Genomic DNA, 15,539 nt, shown 5'->3' with positions numbered 1-15,539 from the left:
AAATATATACATACATATATATATATATATATATATATAAAATATGTGAACAATAGTTTCATTTATTTGACAGACACTATTCCCCACCCCTTTTTCTACCAGCACCCCATCCTTCATGCATACAGCCAAACACTCGCTGCTTTCACTATCATTATACAACTCACAAACTTTCCTTCACGCATAATCAAAAGCACGAGAAGATGCATGAAACTGCGCACAACCATTCTTTCTCTCTCTGTTACATACACGCATTTAAAAGACGAATCGATTCAAATTGTCATTCACTTATATTTTTTTGACTTCTTATTTATTTTTTTTTTTTTATTTTTTTCGTCTTTTTATTCATTCACCCACACACATGCATACTGATTCTCATTTATATCTCATTCAAATTTAATCTTTTCTTCATGTTTCTAACAGCAAAATGATCACGCTATTTATCAATTTTTTTCTCCATTTCCTTTTCTATTTTTAAATCTCTTATCATTCTTGCTTTCATCCATTCTTTCATACATCAACTTTCGTTACATTCATTCATTAATCGATTTTCCTTCTTGCTCTCTTTTTTTAGCAATGTCTTTCTTCAGTTCTAGTTTTGCCTGTGCTTCTAAAGTCGAGACTCTTGGTGGCCCACGTTTTCTTTATTTTCTTTCTTTTTTGTCTGCAAGCGAAACCACCGTGAGCGTACGAGTCGTGTTACATCATCTTTTATTATTTTTTTTGTTATCTTATTACACGACGCGGCGCAATTCGAATAAGATTCAATGGAAGTGTGTGTTATCTACAAAATATCTTAATTACTCGCTAATTACAGCACAAAACATGCAAATATAAAAATTTGCATCATATTATTGTTAATATTTATATATATAATCGTCACCCAATATTCTTTATCGTTCACATCGCACCATTTTAGGTTCGTCAAAACAGATTTCTTTCTTAGTTGTTTAAACGTCATTTATCTCGTTCCTTTTTTTTTTTTATATATTATTATGCTGCTTAACGATTATTTCATTTTTCTTTTCATCTTTTTAACTGTTATGTTTTTCTTTTTTACCCTCTTCCCATCTTCCCTTTATCACTACACCCCGTTTATATCTCTACGAGTTCTTATTTTTCCATTTTTCGTCTTTTCTTTGTTCACAGTTTAGTTCTTCCTCGCATTTTTTTCCTTTTTTATTAACTATGAAACATCTTACACTATCGATATTATTCCAATTCATGAAGTAGGAAAGATATACTCGACACATATTCATGTAAACAGCGTCGTAGTATATCTTAACTTACTAACACTGATAATTAACTTTCTTACTTTTCTGTCGTTTTCTTTTTTGTTATTCGATATAAAACTACAACCACATGGTGTTATGTTATATCGACACTTTGTTCTTTTTCTACACACTCTAAATCCCGCATTTTATTTTTTTTTCATCGATTTTCCTTCTATATAATCTTGTTTTTTGTTCACTCGCACTCGTTTTAACTATCTTTCTAACATTTCTCGCTCTCATATTTCCTAAAATGAATAGCAGCAACAGCAGCTTTTTTCTACAAGCTGTCTCTCATGTCTCTTATTTGGACACAAAAATTGATCACTTTTTGCACAAGGGGGCTAAACAAACAAACCCGCGGATCAATCAAGAACGAAAAAAGAAGAGGAATATACCATCCATTAATAAAATAAAGTTACGTGCCCCTGGAACACTGAAACAATACACGAGCAACGATTGCAGCCACCTGCTGATCTAAAATTTGACTCATCACTAAGGCGAGTAATCGTGATTCGTGTTGTAATAGCAGAGTTCTGTTATCAGGATGCCTAGCAAGATTCAGCAATGTGCCGGCTGCACGTCGTAGCATGTCCAAACTTGTGCCCATTGATTCAGGATTATCACGCAGCGCTGCCAATCCATGCTGATTTGCAACTCCTAATGCGCTTGATTCTGCCTGCTCGATGAATGCTACCAACAATGCTACACAAGGTGTCTGCAAAGCAATTGTACGAGCCACACCACTATCTGCTGCGGATAGAAAATGGAGCAAATTCACGCCGAATTCGCGCAATACTTGCTCTTCGCTTCGGCAAAGTAACCTGGTCAATACCGAACAAAGTCTCTGGAGTCTCGAATATGGAGGTGTAGCAACCACCAGATCCACATTGCATTCTGTTACGCAAAGTTTGCATAAAGCCTCCAGCGCTAATCGTTGCGGTGATAAAGAAGAATTCGGACCAACTGTAGGAAAAGGATCTTGTCCATGAGCAGCCGGACACACGGCCCAATGTAAAAGACCATCCAATACCGGTCGAGATATTTCTTCTGGATGTTGACTTAAATCCATATGACCAGCTATATTTGCTGCCATGACAAGCACATTTTCTCTTATATGATGCAAAAAATCCCACCACCATTCACTTTCCCCTTGTAAGCTACTACATGAGTCCGCGAAATCTGCATCTTCTTCGCGATCATAGTTTCTTGTCTTCTGTGTCCTCACTGGATGCTCATGATGCAATAACAATAACTTACCAAGAAGACTTAAAAATGTCACATTTTTAGCGAATTCAGCCTCGTTACCCGGAATAAATGTGAGATTCCTTAGTATTGTGGATAAACATACACAACGTCGAGCCAGATTATCTTGTGTTTCCGTAACAAGATATAAACTTGCTTCATCTCTTGAATAACTTTCATCCTCATAATCGCTTATTCGTCTTCTTTTTAACGTACCTGCTGGATCTCTTATTTTTAATCTTGGTCCCTCCTTATTATCATTTTTCATTACTGATTCTTGTTCTTCATTTTCTATTTTAATTTCATTTTTCTCCATTTCAATATTATTTGTTGTATCATTTAAACCATTTTGTGTTAGTATAAGTTCCTCTTCGGATTTTTGCATGTCTGAAAAATGTTCACCCATATTATTATTTACTTTTGCTTCTGTATCACATTCTTTTTTAAATCCATCATTCTTTTTCTCGAATAATTCTCTGGTAAGATCGTTCATTTCAACTGGTTCCTTTTTAATCCTTGATAAAACATCACTTAAAGTCTTTGTCTTCTTCTTCTTGTCCAATTGCTTCTTCTCATTCATTTCTTTTGGCTTCTCTCCAGATTCGGTTATTTTTTGAGAGAAGTCTAGTGATTCGAGCGTACCAGAATCTGCTTTGGTTTCATCTTTCAAGTCTGTACACTCTACTTCCTTTTGCAGCAAAGGTGGTTTTTCATCTCGAAGGAGACGTGCGAATGGCACTGTTCCTATTTCAGATTGAAAACATGTTACTATATATTTAGTCGTGTTATTATCGACTTGCCAAGGTTCAGTTTCTGATTCACAATCTTGATGATCCCAAGACCTTCTTGTGTCTAAAACAAATAAATCGTCGTCTCTCGGAATTATTTTTACCGGGCGACCTCGTCTGGACAAAAGCGTGTAATTTGACGATGAAAGCAATTTGGTTCGATCTTCAGGATCAATAGGACGCGTCACGGCACCAAGATCGACTTCTGGACCATCTGCTGATTGATTCCAATTACGATCGTCTTCATTTACAGGTGATTCAAACATATCAGACAAAGAACGTGAAAAATGTTCCAGTAGAACATCCAAAAGCCCAGGCAAGTGTGCCAACCCAAAATAACTTACCTGCAGAATTTATTTTGTTATAATTTAGTATTTTCATTCATTGATCATTGTAAAAGAAATAAAAAGATATTAAGATAAAACTTACAGAAGAATCATCGAATAATAAAATATTTAACACATCAAGAGCCCAACAGCTCTCAGCTAATAAGCCTGATCTTAAAGCCATCATAATACGCCAAGCTTCTATTGGTGCTACATCAGCACGTGTAAGTTTTCGACGCTTATACAGAAGTGGAGTTATTGCTTCCACACTATCCGGAGGGAATGTCATTTCTCTTTTTGATGTAGGTTGCTGATTAATCATCGGATTTATACCAAGTTGATTCTGTAAATCAATGTTAATTTATATACAATAATATATACATTAAAAAAGAAAATAAAAATTAAATCAAAAAAATAAAAATAAATTAGAAAAGATAAGATAACTAAACAAAAAAATAAAATATATTTAAATAATAAATATAGAATAAATTACCTGATGATTTCCAGGTGCAGAATAAAGAGGGGACGGTTGATTTGAATAACGGTGATCCCACGGTGGAGGAGCATGAGCTATAGCATTCAATGTTGGTTGAGGAGTAGTTCTATTTGGTTGTTGACTACCCCATTGTTGATTATTAGCAAGTCCTGACGAAGGTGTAGAAGAAGCAGATTGTGGTGTTTGCTGTTGCGATTGTTGTTGTTGTTGTTGTGTCTGAGATTGTGGTTGTTGAGATGGATACTGAACTCTATTATTTCCACTAGTACTATTATATTGATTTGTTGTATTTGGCCATCCTATAATTAATGAATCTTTTTTAATATTCTTATTCGTACTTAATTTAATTATAAAAATAATAATGAAATTTATTTACCTGAATACGCTGGTCGTGGTTGATTATACTGAGGATATTGTTGATCTTTGGCAAAATCTGGATGACGTCGAGGAGGATTAGGACCTGGGGGTGGTGGTGGCATATTTTTATTTGCATTTGCACTACCTGAATATATCTGTGTTCCTCCAGGAGCTCCATATCCTCCCTTTAAATTATAATATCGATTATAATATTTAATTGAATGATATAATAAAAAGAATAAAAAATATAATGAAAAGACAAAAAACAAAAAATACATAATATTACCTGTTCTTGTCGATAGTAATCTTGAGGGCAAGAATAAGATGAAGCAGCTGAAGGCTGTGAAGGTGAAGAAGGTTGGCTAGTTGCTGTTTGTTGTGGTACAGTAGCTGGATGTGCTTGTGGTGCAGATGGATAGCTATTATTTCTTGCATTAGGTGGTGTTCCTGCTGAATAATTCGCAGGTTGTTGACTACTACTGTATCTATTATATATATCTTGTCCACCAGCATTATTTGGTGGCATATTTCCTCCTGGATATCCTCTGTAAGATTTTTGGAAGTTATACTCTACTCTTTTATTAAATAAAACCTTAAAATGATTTCAATTTCTAACCTGTCAACATCTGGTACATAAGGTGAATAATGCGATCTGGGTGAATAAGGTTGATTGAATTCTCCCTGTTGTGACAATGTATTTGCTTGGGGCCGGATGTATTGATCTTGAGGATAATTTTGATAGGAACCTGTATTTTGGTAACTGCCTTGTTGTATGCCTTGAATAAGATTGTTCCAATATCAAAATAAAAATTCAACAATTCAAAAATTCAAACAATTATTTTAAATAATAAAAAAAAAAAATAAAACAAAATTCGTGTAAGTGTTAAAGATAAACTGAAAGAAAATACTTAAAGGAAATTTAGTTATATATTGTGAAAGGAGACAAGGGTGAGAGAAATACCTGAGGCTCGTAGCGGACCAGGGTGGGGCGTTGCGTTCGACTTGCGAAAAAGGCGTCCCACGCCGTCGTCGAACGGATTCGTGCTATTCTGCCCGCCCTGGTTCAAACCACCTACCAGAACATATTCTCTCAACCGCAATTCCTTTCACATGATTAATAAAGTGTTCACATTAAACACTTTTCGAAATCAATTAATCATTATTCAAATTTTGTATTTTATTTATTATAAAATATTAAAAAATACTGAAAATGAATAATGAAAGAAATTTTTTACCTTGATGTGGAGAAGGTGCACTACTTTGACTTGGAGGTCTTGGAGGTGGAGGAGTATATTCTGACGAAGGTCCTCCTGGTGTACCTCCAGTATAACTACTTTGATAACTTCCATAACCATCCATGGAAGCATTGCTTGATCCAGCAGCAGGGAACGAATCTTGTGAATTGGAAGATCCTAAAAATATAAAAATCATAAAATTAAAATATTAAAATAATATATTAATTAAAAATAGTTAAGTAATCTAAGTAAAAAAATTTTAAAAATTTACCTGGTGAGGGTACAGAAGCAGTTGCTTTTGATGGTTTCTTTTTTGAACCAGCTTCAACTTGATTTATAATAGGCTGAGGATCCACACCTCCACGATCGAAGTGGCATTCATATGCCAACAAGTGCTTGGTATAGTGTTTTCGTAATGTATATGCTGCACTGCTACTTGCCCCAATGCCCAATAAACCAGCTATATCTTTCCATGTTTTGTTTTTGGTCACCTATAGAAAATTAACATCAAAAATTTTCTCATTAATATTTATTCAATTGTTCATTTTTTTTTAGCAGAGAATCTAAACAGACAAAAATCTGTATTTTGAAAACGCAAAGTAACAAATAAAAGAATATATAAAAAAAAAATATCACGGCGGCTATTAATATAAAAAGAAATTAAATATTAGTTTAATAAAAAAAATTTTTTTTCTGTATATACAAATACCTCGATTCCTGATCATGCAAGTATGAAAAATGAAACGAATAGACAAAAGTACAATCGAAACGAATTACCGTTATACATTGATACTAAAAGTTTATTCTTCGCTGAATATTAGAATAATTCCATATAGCACCAAGGTTTGTAGATCAGGTCGTTTTCCATACGTGTTGAATGACTACTTTAAGAAAAGACGAGTTAAGCTTCTTTTTTTTTTTCATGATTTTATAAACAGTATACGAGAAAAAAAAACTATATAGCAAAAAATATAATATAAATCATGCACAATTCAGCGCACACAGAAACAAAGCATATTTTATAATTGTATACATCAAATATATAAAAAGAAATAAATAACTATTGATATAATTGAAAATGCTATTATTATAAGAAACAAAAACTCATTGATCGAGTTATTAATGGTTTTATGGTATGTATCAAATGTGTACACAATATCAAAAAGAACAAAAACACGAAACACATAGAGAATTATAAAAAAAAAAAAAACTACTATAAAGACACCGAGGGCTAGATGGAACTACACTGCACCTTGCATACCTCCATGAAGCCCCCCCTCTCTTTCACGTAGAGGTATAGCCGAAATAAATCGAGGGGGTTCTTGGAGATGGTAGGACAGCTAGTAATAGGTGTTCTTCGTTCTTCCATGAAATTAACTAATTTATCCAGCCATGTTCTTCGTTCCATTGAATCATCCATTTCGTATAGCTTTGCTAAACTGTCTGGTTTCTGAAATTATTATTATGAAATTTGTTAATTTTCTCTGTATTAAATATAATTTTTCTTGTACATTTGATGTACTATTTTCTAAGGATACTTTCATTTACAATGTCATTTAATTACTTGTAATTAAGTAAAAATTGTAAGTATAATAAATAAAATATATTCATATGAATATATTTTAAAATAATTAATGTCATAAGCTACATGTTTCATGCAATAAAGTGATGTTTTTTAAATGATAAAATAAATAAAAGCGAAAAATATATATGTATATAGATATACATCATGCGATTATACAAAGCAAAATATAAAAATAATGTAAAAATTTTTGCGAAAGATTAAAAGATGTAAAAATAAGCAGGTTTTAGGTTTTCAATTATATATATCATAGAAATATTTTTTTGTTTCTGACTTTATATCTTTGTTTGGTTAATACCAGAAATTGTTATATAGATAAACGTATATGCGAAATATAATTATTGTATAATTTTTAATAATCACATTATGATAATAATATTCCGTCTAATAACGCAAATGAAACAATAATACATAGACGTTTCTGTAAAGGTACAATGTTAAAATAGAGAAAGTTAAAATAATTACATTTGCTAAGCAAATATCAGGATGTCTAGTTAAAACGAAGCACGAAGCATTCAGTGTAAATAGTATGTTGTGCAACGGTATAATAAATACTTATAGTGAATAAACAGTAACCTTAGATCTGTACGGGTCTTGAGGCACATGACTGTTAAATACCTGTAAAATATATAAAATATTGAAAAGCCGAAAAAAACTATAGTATAAAAACACATTATCCCTGATTGTTTATTATTTTTAGCATTTTCATGTAGAAACATTTAAACATGCAAAATAAAGATACAGATATACATACGAAAATAGTAATCATTATGTCAAATTCTTAAGAATTATGTAATGAAACGAAATACATACAGGACTAGCAGGAGTACGTGGCCAACCAGGACTGTTCATATCAGGATATTCTTCGTGTATCGAGTTAATACTCGCTGCGCCAGGTGATGGAACTGTACTTTGTGGTGTAGTTGGATGACTATGATATCCTCCTATCATTTCTTTCCGTACCTTTGGTGTAAATGCTGGATCTTCTCCAGAAGCTATATTAAAATAAAATTATGCATTTTCATAAATAAAATGAAATATATCTTTTAAAATTTTGTACCAACCAGCTGATGCATTTGACAATGTAGATTGTTGAGAACCTTCATCTAAAGATGTACCATCAGGACCAGTTGTTATTACAGATGTAACAGTGCCACTTGAAGTAGAAGTAACATTTATACCTGAAGTACCTACATAAATAAATATTTTCAATTATTATTCTATTAAAAAATTATATGAAACAAAATATATGATAAAATGGCATATACCTGAAGCAGTAGTAGTTATACCACTATCATTAGAAGTTTCAGTAGTAAGATCTGCAGAATTATGACTGGCTGGTGTTGGTGTTGAAGTAGGATGTGAGTTAGGTGTAGTACTTGGTGGAGGCATTGGACTTCCTTCATGATTGAGAGGTGGTGTGGCCGCAGGAGTATGTAAATGTGGTACAGCTGAGCTAGTTGGTGGTGGCTGACTACTAATATGATTAGGTGATGGTGGTGGAGGACCCATTGAACTTGTTGGTGGGCCCATATTACCAATCACAGCAACTCCAGGAGTACCTGGTGGTACCATACCTGTTGTACTACTACCTCCATAAACTTGAGGTGGACCTGGACTAGGTGGCATTCCTGGTGGTACACTATTAAATCCCATTTTATGCTACAAGAAAATGATATATTGATTTTATATAACTAACATTAAATTTTTATTTATTTTGAAAATACATTTTACTTACAGTATATGGAGGATATTGCACCAAATTATTAGGTCTATTAGAAGCCTGGTATTGATTATTAGGTGGTGGTTGTGAATTAGCTGGTGATGGATATCCTTGTGGAAATTGTACATGTGGACGTGGAGGTGGATAGGTACCTTGCGTATGATAACCTCCAGGCTGGCCTGCAGCCGTCCCACTAGCTGCATATCCCATACCACCACCCATTGGATTCATTCCACCAAGGCTTGCTGAACCAGGTCCTGGTTGAACAACACCAGGACCAGTATTATTCATTTTATAACTATGCATGTGTGGTGAAGGACCCAATGGTTGTTGGTATGCTCCTAAAAATATATATTTCTCATATTTTTTATACAAAAAGAGGCATATAAATACAAAAATAAATACAAATTTTATATCTTTTACTTACCTTGAGTTGTCATAGGAGAATGGCTCATTCGTGCTGGTCCACTACCATCTGACTGGCTACTTGACGGACGTGGAGGCATCTGAACGTTTTGTTGACCTACCAAAAATATATATAATTTAATTTGTATATTCAATTAAATACAATTATATTATCAAAAATATAAATATTAAAAATACACAGACCAACAGCAGGGGACATTGAGCGAGAACCTGTAGATCCTGTAGGAGAAGGGGTTGGTCTCATCCCCTGTGAATTAGGTGTTCCCGGACAAGCAGGTCCATTCGAACTATCGTTACTGTTTTGTCCAGATAACTCCTAAATTTATAACATAAAACACAAAATATAAACACTAAAAATATATTATAAAAATATTTTCATTCAAAACATATTTTTATAACTATAAAAAATAAAATAAAATAATTATACCTAACATTTAAATTATATTTGATTTTTGATTATGTTATATAAAAACTTACAGAACTTATTAATATAGTAATTGATATTTATATAAATTAAAATTATACAATAATTAAAATGCTTATAATGCCATAAAAAAAATTAGAATCAATTATGAGAATAGAAATTACTTTTAAATAATTGTTTGATATATAGCATCATTTTTCAATCAATTTATTAAATTTTACATTTGCTAATATAAATAAAAAAAACCAAATTAGCAAGTTAATATGATAAATATTTATGTAAATATATAGGAATAAAAATAAAATAAAAATAAAATAAAATAAAATATCTCATAAAAAGTTCACTTCTTGAAATATTCATGTTCTTTCTATATATGATATATTTTTCATATTTGAAAAGCGAAAAAATTTGGAAATGCACTCCACACACGCGACCATTCGCCACTAATCGTACGATGCAACATAACACGTCATATACACGCGCATGTTTTCAACGATATTTAGCATATATGTACATACGTAAATGGAAGGGGAGAAGAGAAGGACGAGAAGGAGAAAGAGAGAATATGTATGTGTACGTACATCTAACATAGTTCGTCACAATGATACATTGGGAGAGTGTGCGCGGATATATTGGAAGATAGGGAAGAGGGAGGTCAAGAGAAAGAGAAAAAAGATACAGATAGATAGCTTGAAAGAGAAAGAGAAGAAAATAAGGTAAAAGATAGATAGATAGATAGATAAATAGATAAAGATGAGGGACGAAAGAGAGGAATAACGATACAGACAAAGAAAGACGTAGAAGAAAAGAAGAAAGAAAAAAGTGCATCATTACACCTACCAAGCGGTGGACAAATCATCCTTACAGAAGATTAGAGACTTCCTCGGATGTATCACGAAACATATAGTATATACTGTGTTGGACACAAGGACTCTCAGCATGACGCGAGAATCGAAGGAGAGGCGTTACCCCGCGCACTACGACAAAACCCACCATAGATTCGTGTGTTTCCCGTACGATTTTCACAAGTTTTACGGGAATCTCATGTAATAATAGCACACTATATTTAATCATGTGTAATAAAAAAAGTCAGTCGTTTAATAAAACCATATGAAAACAGATATAATTCTTGTTTGTTACTATAGAACTACTGTTGGTTCACTGTGTACTTCGACCATCGCATGTTGTGTCAATAAGTCTCAATGTTTCGTATCGTAGATACAACCCTTTAGTACAATTATAAATTGGCTACATTCGATCGCGTAGATCATATATTTAATAGGTTAGAATCGGACAGTTGATCGTCTACGTACGTGTACGTGGCCGGGAATAACTAAAAACGTGATTCTTTTTATCGAGTGTTCCGTCACTTCGGTTTACAGATTTCGCGTCTAGCAGTTCGTTGGAGGGCGTTCTTTCGTGGCGCGGCAAGCGTTCGGAAACTATCGGCTATTTCCGTCGCTCTTCAACGAAGAATACTCGTGTGCTCCAAAAAGCTCGAGAATATATGAGAAAGAAAACCATTAAAGTATAGAAACTATAGAAAATAAATATTTTTCTTAAATAAATTTAGTGGAAATCCTGTAAATTGATTAAATACTATTTATAAATCTTCATTAATAGTAAAATTTTTTTGGTTATATTAATTACTGCGTATTAATTGTTTTTAGTTATTTTTCTATTATTTATTATTACTTATTATTGAAAATTTCTAATTTTGATAAATTTATTTTTTTAAATTTATATATTATATAAATATATTCAATATTATAAATTATAATAAGTTAAAATAAAGCAAATAAATTCACATAAATAAAAAAATTTTAAGAATATTTTGTATTATTTTTTTTTTTATTAATATTATGATATTAATTATAACGCGGGTAATTGATTCCTATTAAAAATTTTTATGAAAAGCATAATTTGTTAAACATGTTTAGTAATAAATAATAAAATTTATTATAATATCAATTTTTCAATAAATAAAAGATTTAGATTTATTAACAGATATAATATTACATGTAAATAGAATTCAATTAATATCATTTAAAATTATTAGTCGTTTAAAATATTCGTCACTTTTCAGCAGTGTCATACGAGAAGTTCGATAGCATGTCGCAAAGTGACAGTTGCATGATCTAACGAACCGAATATAGCTGAACGATATAAAACGTCAGAAGTAGTGGGGAAACTACCTCAGATACTCACTTTTCTCCCCACCACCGATTTGAGCGAATCATATACTTGCTCTCGCTTGCTTCTCTATACTCAGGTAACCTGTGTAATACTCTTGCTTCTCGCACTACCCGCCCATCTACATTGAAAGAAGCAAGAGATCGAATACATAAAGAAAGAGAGATGTTTGCCATACGTGCATGCGAGAATGTATTGAAAAGAGACAAGTAGACAAACGGAGTGGGGAAGAAGAGGAGAAGGGGGGAGAAGGCAGAAAGGGGAAGTCACTAATATCTGGGGCTCCAGCGGCCGCGCAACTCGCGCCCTAATCGAACTCTACAAGTCGCTTATTCTCCATCCCCACTTCCTACACCGTGCCCCTCCTATAGATGGGCAACTCATACTCAAGAGATCTCCCTTTCGCTCACTCATGTTTGCTCTTTTCAGGAGAGCAATATCGAAGTTCTCCCGTCCACTGTATCTAAGATCAAATGGCATTTTTATGCAAGGTGAAATTAAAATTTGCTTTGTAATGCCGGTTATCATTCCATATAAAAGCTATCATACTTTTACTTATATCATTTGTTTTTGGATCAAAAATCGAATCACTAATCTAAGAAATAATAATACACGTGCACACGTGCATTCCTGCGCATGTGCTTTTTAAAATCAAAATAAATCACTTAATAGAAAATCATAAAAAATTTTAACTTATTTTGTTTTGTTTTATAGATTATTGAAATATTTGTCAAAAAAAATTTATATATTTTATATAGTGCATTTCAATTATTAATAATCTTATATAATTTTGAGACATGCTATTATTTGAAATTCTTTAAAATATATAAAATTAAAATATATAAAATAGAATATATAAAATTTTAACACTTACCCCTGAATCAATTCCTTGAGTATTAGGAGTTGTTGATCGTTGCTGTAGATTGTGAAAACTCTGTGAAAATACAATACAAAATTATTGTAAAAAAATTAATTTTTTGAATTTTATATATTTAATTTTTTAAAAAATTTTTAAATACAAACAAGATTTGTTTTTATTAATACACCAATAAAGGAGATTTTGAGATTTTTGTTTACATATATTAATACATATTAATTACATAAATTATTATTATAGAAGATAGAAATTTTTTTCTCTATGATATTAATTATACTCAGATAAAATTGTATTATTTATATAACTTACTTGAGATTGGCCAGTTGACTGTGGTTGTGGTGATGCAGAAGGTGGTGGTGCTGGAGATTGAGAAAGAGCACGTTGTGGTGACTGACTGGAAGGATTGGTTTGATTGGCTGGAGGTGGTGGTGGATTTGGTGGTCCACCTTGATTCCAACCTCTTTGTTCTGTATAAAGACTGGAAGGATGGCTACTTTGCGTAGTATATGAATTTAGCTAAAAAATATAAATAATTAATTATTGATTAAAATATAAATAATTATGAATATTATATTCAATTATTTTCTAATTATTATTAAATACCTGATGGTGACTGTATGGTGCATGAGGTCTTGCAGGAGAAGAGTAACGTTGTGTATATTGTTGATATGGCATAGGAGTTGGAGAACTAGGTCCTCCAGGACCTGCATGTAATCTTGGTGATCCCTGTATATTATAAAACATATTTAATTATATATAATTATGAAAAGAATAATAAATCATATATTTTAAAATATACAATATATGCAAATTATTATTATAAAATAATAATTTTAAATTACAATTAAAATATATAATTTAAAATATTAAAATATTATACATAATTTAATAAGTATAAACATTTCTACCGTCTGTGGAGGACGTTGGCCAGGTTGTGGATACACTGGAGGGACAACTGGAGGTCGTTGAATGGGCCATGGTTGTTGATATGGCTCTGGCCCCATTCCAGGATAATTTCCATGAAAACGATGTACAGGTGTAGATGCTTGAAGTAACTGATTTAATGTAGGTGTCGGACCAGTAGCTTGTGATATACTTTGTCCTGATAGAAACCTTGGTTGTCCTGGAAAACTGCTTGGTGTAGCTCCTACATATGCCAATCGTGATTCAATCTTGGAAGCTGCATAATGCTCTTCCATCTCTGCCCGATGAACTCTTTCACTTTCATGTATTAAGTGTTTACCATGATAATCCAATTGTTTTCCTGGAAAGTCTCCATGCTTTCCTATATATTCTGGTACCTGCTTACTTGGATACTCAGTCAATGATTTGGAGGGAAATTCGTTTGATTTGTTGGTATACTCCTCAGGGTAATCACGTATAACGTTCGACGTAAACGGATGTCCGGGATGGTTTGGATGCCCGGGCGTATCGAGAGGCTCTTGCTTGCCAATAGATTCTTGAGGAGCCTGTCCAGCTTCTCTGGGTGATTTTACTTCACCGGCAGTGTGTCCACCAATGTCCTCGCGGTATTGACTCATCTCGAAACCCGTGTCCCCGCCGCGATTCACATATTTAAGCAGCTGGGCCGCGCCCCGGGATACTTTATCACCCGGCTCTGGATCCAGCTGCTGCTTCGTATTAACACTTGCACTATTCCCACCGACTTGCGGACGTTTCTGTGCACATTTCACGGACTCGTTCAGCTTCACATCGTTTTGTTGGCTCTCGGCTTGCGTCGCAGCCATGTTCTCTCCTCACGGAGCCATCGTCGTCTCATAAACTGGCCAATCGCGGGACCTCGTGTGTCTCGCGTACTATGTACTCGAAATCGAAATCCTTTTCTGTTGAATCTCTTTTATCGTACTCAAGTCTTTCCACCACATCCTCAATCAGACTAGCGAAGGCTAAGCACCGAACTAACAATTTTTGCTTCCTGCCGTTTTCAAAGTAGAAGGAACCAAAAAAAAAACTCATACACGAACGTCAAAAGCAGCGTCGCATGTACTACGCCATCTTGTGGTTATATTACAAATTACTAATATTTAACTCTCATTTACAATTTGCGACTTTTCAAAACTGTATAGTAGTTTCATCAGGATTTCCTTTTAAGTAATATATATTTTTGTTTCTGATGAAGATTCACCTCTATGTCTAAAATCGAGAATATGAAATGAAATCCTTATTTGTTTTTATATGAAGATCACTCATCTTATCTAATAAAATAATTTTTACATTTATATAAATATTTTAGCATAAAAAAGTTAAATTGTAATTAATTATAATGCATATTTATATTGTAAGGAATTAAAAATAAAAAAATATATTAAAAAAATAAATTATAAAAAATATATTATAAAAATATATAAACTTTTAAAGAAATAAATGATTTTAAAGAGTTAAAATAATATTATTAATATTCTTACGTAATATATTATATATTTATAACAATTCTTTTGATAATAAATGAAAGTGATATCAAAAAAATATTTATTCATAATATAATTTTCTAATTTTTATTTTTATTTTTTCTATTTCTATACATAAGATATTTGTTTTCGCGCAAAATATCGCGAATATATTATCGCACATAAAAACT

General features: G+C 32.6%; 1 protein-coding gene across 5 annotated transcripts; it reads right to left on the bottom strand.

Annotated features, from left to right (window-relative positions):
* Positions 1–306: 306 nt before the first annotated feature.
* Positions 307–15,043, bottom strand: LOC122718179 (trithorax group protein osa). 5 transcript variants are annotated; one of them, XM_043942993.1, is made up of 21 exons: positions 13,849–15,043; positions 13,544–13,666; positions 13,250–13,456; positions 12,938–12,997; positions 9,630–9,762; positions 9,448–9,543; positions 9,036–9,361; positions 8,566–8,959; positions 8,362–8,487; positions 8,111–8,292; positions 7,874–7,915; positions 6,968–7,165; positions 5,987–6,206; positions 5,716–5,892; positions 5,442–5,552; positions 5,097–5,256; positions 4,767–5,025; positions 4,500–4,665; positions 4,121–4,422; positions 3,731–3,970; positions 307–3,645 (listed from the first exon to the last, which is right to left on the bottom strand). In XM_043942993.1, the coding sequence occupies exons 1-21, from the start codon at positions 14,686–14,688 to the stop codon at positions 1,687–1,689; spliced, it is 6,321 nt and encodes a 2,106-aa protein (XP_043798928.1). In that variant the 5' UTR covers positions 14,689–15,043; the 3' UTR covers positions 307–1,686. The 5 variants fall into 5 exon arrangements, with proteins under 5 accessions (XP_043798928.1, XP_043798929.1, XP_043798930.1 ...); XM_043942994.1 differs by having other exon boundaries at positions 6,977–7,165; XM_043942995.1 differs by lacking the exon at positions 7,874–7,915.
* Between the last annotated feature and the right edge of the window lie 496 nt (positions 15,044–15,539).

The sequence above is a fragment of the Apis laboriosa genome, unplaced genomic scaffold, assembly GCF_014066325.1.
Source record: "Apis laboriosa isolate Shangri-la unplaced genomic scaffold, ASM1406632v1 scaffold5_cov152, whole genome shotgun sequence".
NCBI lineage: Eukaryota > Metazoa > Arthropoda > Insecta > Hymenoptera > Apidae > Apis > Apis laboriosa.
Note: the sequence above shows the minus strand (reverse complement) of the source record. Positions and strands in the feature narration are given on the sequence as shown.